Here is a 5,764-nt window from a genome sequence, read left to right as displayed (position 1 = left end):
AGTGGCTCGGCCCGTCATATGCTCTGACAGAAAGGCTGCGTGTGCCGCTGACAGAGACATAGGCTACTCGCGCTGTTTAATGTATTTGAGATGTGCTATCTTCCTGAATGCATAACTTGCATTTCACAGGTATATTCTCCGTCTGTAAATGTTAGAAAGCCTTTTCTGTCAGAAGTGCATGAGCCTTCTGCTTTGGGATTTTCCGCTAAACTTCACAGACTTCAGTGAACGAGTGCCAAACAGACAGAGCTCAATTAAATATCAGCGCAAGAATTCTGACTAAAATATACATTTAGCTGAAATATTTATAGTTGGACAATAAATGTGACATGTAGAATTTTAAACCTACAAGTAAGTCTATTTTTATGATAGCACTGACTGTAAAGTGACAATCAAAATAGTCTTACACAACTCTGTGCTTTTGTTTTCATTTATTTTCATTTTTAGTTTAGTGAAATTAACTTTAAAAGCCTTATTTTTGTTTTTAGATTGAAATGTTACAATGTTAGAATGAAATGTGATTTTAACCCTTTTTTGCACATAGTATAAAGGCTTACATGGTTACATTCACTGTATTTTTTTTCATAGCCTTTAATATGTATTGTTTTGTTGGACAACATTGGGCAATAAGTGAAATATATATATTTAATACAGATTTTTTTTTAATCCAAATACAAAAACCGAGATATATACTGTATATCGAAAATGGCCAAAAAATACAGACATATGAATTTTTGCCCATATCGCCCAGCCCTACCGAAATGTAATCTGTGCGACCCCAAAATATATTTGGGAGCATTTGTGCGAGTGCACATAATTGTTGTGGTGCGACCAGTCTTCATTTCTTTGCTAAACGTTCACGAATTACTACACAGTATGTGCCTGCTGTGAGCCAATACAGTAACCGCTCCACCAATCTATCCAACGTTACATAACCAATTAAGCTTCATCTTTACATTCTTAACTTTAATGCATATTTTAGATTGGTTATATTAGCCGTCAATCACTCCCTTTTGCTGCACTCCACTGTGACGTGACAGGGAGCTAACTAGGAACCGACCGTTTTTTGTTTTATTTCAGCCAATGTCTGTTCCGGACTTGCACAAACTGCATTGAAATCAAAATGTCATTTGTGTGGAAATATTACGAAGTCTGTAAACGGCCGTTAACAGAAGCCAGAGACGCTGAAGAGGAACACAAAGAGGAGAAAATACTGTAGCAGGCAGAGCAAGATCACTGTTCAAGTTGCGCGAAATATTGGAAGAAAATCCTAAATACTGAATCGGGGGTTTATATGAATGTAGCCTATCTCTGAGGGGAACTGACTGTCTTCAGAAAAGAGTAGATGGTATTTTCTTTTCATCTTACCTCCATATAATGCATATTAATGTATTGTTTAAAAGTGCCGCGCTGCTTTGTTTACAGTTGTGATAACTGTAGATTGTGATAAACCGTGAAACCGCCAGAATCCCAAAAAAAACGTGATACATATTTTTGGTCAGCCCAGCACTACGGCCATCCTACAAGTGGACTTCTATGTCTAAAATGGAGCTATAATTTTGATGTGATAGCCTATACAAGTCTGATGTCCATAAATAATCAAGTTGTCGTGAACAGACACAGGCTCGCTGAGACCAGAAGGATACTGTTGCGCTTAAACATTTCCATGTAGCATACTCATTACTGCATTTATCTGTGTTTGTGTGGTATTGTTTTTCGACACCTTCATTATGTCCAACACTTAAATCAGATCTCCAAGTAACTTTTGATGAGATGGAAGGTCACCATTGATTAGAAGAGATCTTCAGAACCTCTGGTTGAATTGTAAATGAGCAATTTACCTCACCTGAAGTTCTTGGAATCCTATTTGCTGCATCAGCCCATCTACAATATGTGTAAATAACACATGAATGTGCTTATGTTGCTGTAGAAACCATTTTCAATTTGTTTTTTGAAAGTAGTCTTTTATGCTCACCAAAGCGGCACTTATTTGATCAAAAATACAGTAAAAACAGTAATATTGTGAAATATTATTACAATTTAAACTAATTGTTTTCTGTAATCTATTAATTTGTAAGGTAATCTGTTACAATTCTGTTATCTGCAATATAAGTTATTCCTGGGATGGCAAAGCTGAATTTTCAGCAGCCATTACTCCAGTCTTCAGTGTCAAACAATCTTTCAGAAATCATTCTAATATGCTGATTTGTTGCTCAGCATTTCTTTTTATTATCAATATTGAAAACAGTTTAATATTGTTGTGGAAACTGTGAAATCCTTATTTTCAGGATTCTTTGATGAATAGAAAGTTCAAAACAACAGCATTTATTTGAAGAGAAATTTGTATAACAGTGTAAAATTCTTTATTGAGATTTTTGACCAATTTAATGTTCCATTGCTGAACAAAAATATTAATTAAAAAAGTAGTGACCCCCAAGCTTTTATAGTGTAGGGTAATGGTATATAATGCGAGAAAAAAAAGTGTAAAATATTAAATATATTTAAGTGAAGCTTTGATACATTAAATTTTATATTTCTTTAAAAAAATATCAAGTTTAATGCATCATGACGAAATGAAAATGACATCGAAGCTTTTCTGAAGACGGTCGGTTCTTTTCAAAGATACATTCATATAAAAACACCCACGCTGCATTTTAATTTTGAAACGCGCAGTGCTCAGTTTATTCAACAAAGTATAAGCCTTTTGGAAAATCTATTTACTCAATGTATGGGAAACACTGGACACTGCTATAAGTCAAATTGCCAAGTGATAACAAAAATGAAAGAGTTCACACATATTACACAGCCCGCTGCTCATAACTGCTTAGAGTGCACTGGCCACAAGCGATGACATCGTGGATGCTATTGTCGGACCTACACACACATTTCATGAGGAAAGTTAACATGCACGTTATAATCAGCCTAGAAGTTTCGTCTGAACTGCATGTGTTTCTACTTTCACATGCAAATGACTTGTTGCACTTATGAATATGATAACTTTCCGGCATCAATTCTTGTAGGATAAAACGTAATTACACTTTTGAAATGGTCTGTTTTGCCCTGCCATCATTAGCTGAAGCTGTGTGTGAACAAGAAGCGGCTGCAGAGTGTGAGTTGCTCCGTCTCTCACGCAGCCAGAGAGAGATTCTCCGGCGTTCCGCAACAACGCTTAGCTGCCCGCAGATGTGCTTGCCTATAAATCGGCCTAATTTGCAGCACAATCGGCCGATACCGATGAATTAAAAAATGCAAAAATTCGGTCGACCTCTAGCATTGAGCATTGTAGCCAGTCACAGTCATATCTGTTGATTACATGAACGTAATTGCTAATCAGTGATGGTTAAATTATAATAATAGTTTTGTTTAGTGCTGCTGAGTTCTGCATGCTCAAGAAGTGCAGTGTAGAGCTTCTTTAATTAACGGAACTTTGAGATCGCAATGAACTAAGATGAATGATAGTTTTTTTTTGTGTGTGTGATTACGAGGGTAGTGCACTTTGCACGTTTTCTAGGCTAATCCATTTAGAATTTGAATGCATTCACTCATGGATTCACTCTCTCATTACCATTTATCCAATTTTGCCACTTGCCATTATGTTGCATTTACCAATTAAGTTAACTAAGTGAAAGTGGAGCAGGTGCTTGCTCAGCGAAATATATCTGTAGACACGTGTCTACATGCCCTGTAATTTAAATATATATAGCATATTTTTTTTCTTAATCATGCAGCAGACTGGTATTAATTGGTCAAAATTCCTATTTTAAACAGTCATTATGAGCGTCACTATTATGAACTGTAGTGTTTGTCACTGAATCTCAGTTCAGTGTGATAGTGCTGTTAGTTATTTGTGTAATTAACTGTTCTGTTTTGGCAGGTCTGCTGAAAGGGACCGGTTTGGCCGCTCCAGACCACGTCGATCCACCTCCAGAGAGCGTGAGAGGAGGAGGCGGCGGCGAAGTCGGGATGAAGACAAGTTCAAAGGCAGTCTGTCAGAGGGTATGAAAGCAGACAAAGACTCCTCCTCTGAAGAAGTGTGAGTAATAGTGCTATTTTCAAGGCTTGAACCTACTGAGGATGCATATGAATAGTGATGTCAAAAAAAGTTTGAATCTGTTGACTCAATAGTTATTAAAAAAATAAATAAATTGACTGATGGTGATACTGAGAACCAAGTCAGTTTGGTGGTACCTGCTCGCTGTCTGAAAGCTGACTGCTTTTGCATGATCACATATGTGTACATGCATATGTGAAGAAAGCTTGTGGCTGCACGGTTACAATGTCTCCTGGACATTTTCATCAAGAGAAATTGATTTGACTGACCGTGGGACTGGACCAAAAGCAAACAAAAAGCATATTCATGTCAAAATATATAGGCTTTGCTGCATTAACATTTTAAGAATTTATTGATAAACTAGTGATTTCTTTGTTTTCGGTTTAAGAGATTAAGTCGGCAACACTGACTAGTCATCTCTGCAGCACATTTCATTCGGATTACATAATCTGAGAATATTTGTTTTCCATTTGAATTGGTTCACTTGAGAGTAGACATTTCACTCTCTAAAGATATATTTTTCATGTCTGTAAGGCAAGTATAATGGCGCACCAGCGCCTCCATCTGTCATGCAGTGAGCACGCTACTGTTTACCTTTCACACTCCGCACAGACACTTGAATAGTGCACATTTTTCTAGGTTAATATTAGATTAAGCGGCCATGTAAAGTTGCTGCTACCAACATATTTCAGATGATAAGCCATATTTGAGGTTGATGAATGATAGGCAAACGTTTGGATGTCCTTCCCGATATACTGGATAACCACAAAGACCAGCCGTCACGGACTGCGTGGATTTAAAAAAAATAAAAATCTCTGCGACTAATAAAATTTTGGTAGACTAAGCCTCTTCTCGCCTATTTAACTATTATTTATTTATTATTTTAACTGTTATTTATTCTACAGGTACCTACAACAGCTAAATAAGCAAAACATACAAATATATTTATCAAGAAAATAAGTATAACAAATAATATGAAACGCATGACTAGGCATGGGCATTTTGAGATTTTGATGGTATGATAACCTTAAGCAAAAATATCACGGTACTGTCATTACAGCTCTAAAATGTGCTATTTTTAAATGACTGGGTAAAAAAAAAAACTTTTTTTTCCGCTGAACAAAATATTTTGTTTTTGAGCAACACAGAATATTAGGAACAGTAGAATTTGTTTCTTTTTTCTTTAATTTGTTTCCTAAAAAGAAGAAAAATAAAAACTGACATCTTTATTTAACCTAAATCTGTAATTACGGTTATTTAATTTTAGTTATATAATTCATATACATATCATTTATATCATTTGATATCATTTAGTTATATAATTTCATATACATAATTTTATTTAATAATAACCCAATTTGAAGCAAAAAACAGAATGTTCTGTTCTGACTAGCTTTGTGAAATTATACTACATGCCTGAACGAAGCAAACAGCAGAAGCTCTGAATGAGACGCAGATTCACTTTCTGACAGCAGGAGGCGCTTCTCAAACACCAGATACAGTGTTTCCTTGGTTACCGCTGTAAACAAAGCAGCTGAAACACTGCTTTAATATGAACTATACAGAGATGAGATTAAAAGAAAATACCACGTAAACTTTTCTGAAGACAGTCAGTTCCCCTCAAACACATTCATATAAACCCCCAAATCAATATTGAGGATTTTCTTCCAATAGTTCGTGCATCATGAACAGTGAGTGATCTGCCTGCTACAG

General features: G+C 35.8%; 1 protein-coding gene across 1 annotated transcript in view; it reads left to right on the top strand.

Annotated features, from left to right (window-relative positions):
* Positions 1–4,037, top strand: part of LOC107694563 (serine/threonine-protein kinase PRP4 homolog) — a 10,962-nt gene extending 6,925 nt beyond the window's left edge. The window contains exon 4 of the mRNA XM_016494261.1: positions 3,875–4,037. Within this exon, the coding sequence (XP_016349747.1) occupies positions 3,875–4,037 (163 nt within the window). The remainder of the gene's footprint in view (positions 1–3,874) is intronic.
* Positions 4,038–5,764: the final 1,727 nt, after the last annotated feature.

This window comes from Sinocyclocheilus anshuiensis, unplaced genomic scaffold (genome assembly GCF_001515605.1).
Source record: "Sinocyclocheilus anshuiensis isolate Anshui unplaced genomic scaffold, SAMN03320099.WGS_v1.1 scaffold4820, whole genome shotgun sequence".
Lineage (NCBI taxonomy): Eukaryota > Metazoa > Chordata > Actinopteri > Cypriniformes > Cyprinidae > Sinocyclocheilus > Sinocyclocheilus anshuiensis.
This window is presented reverse-complemented; position numbering and strand designations above follow the sequence as displayed.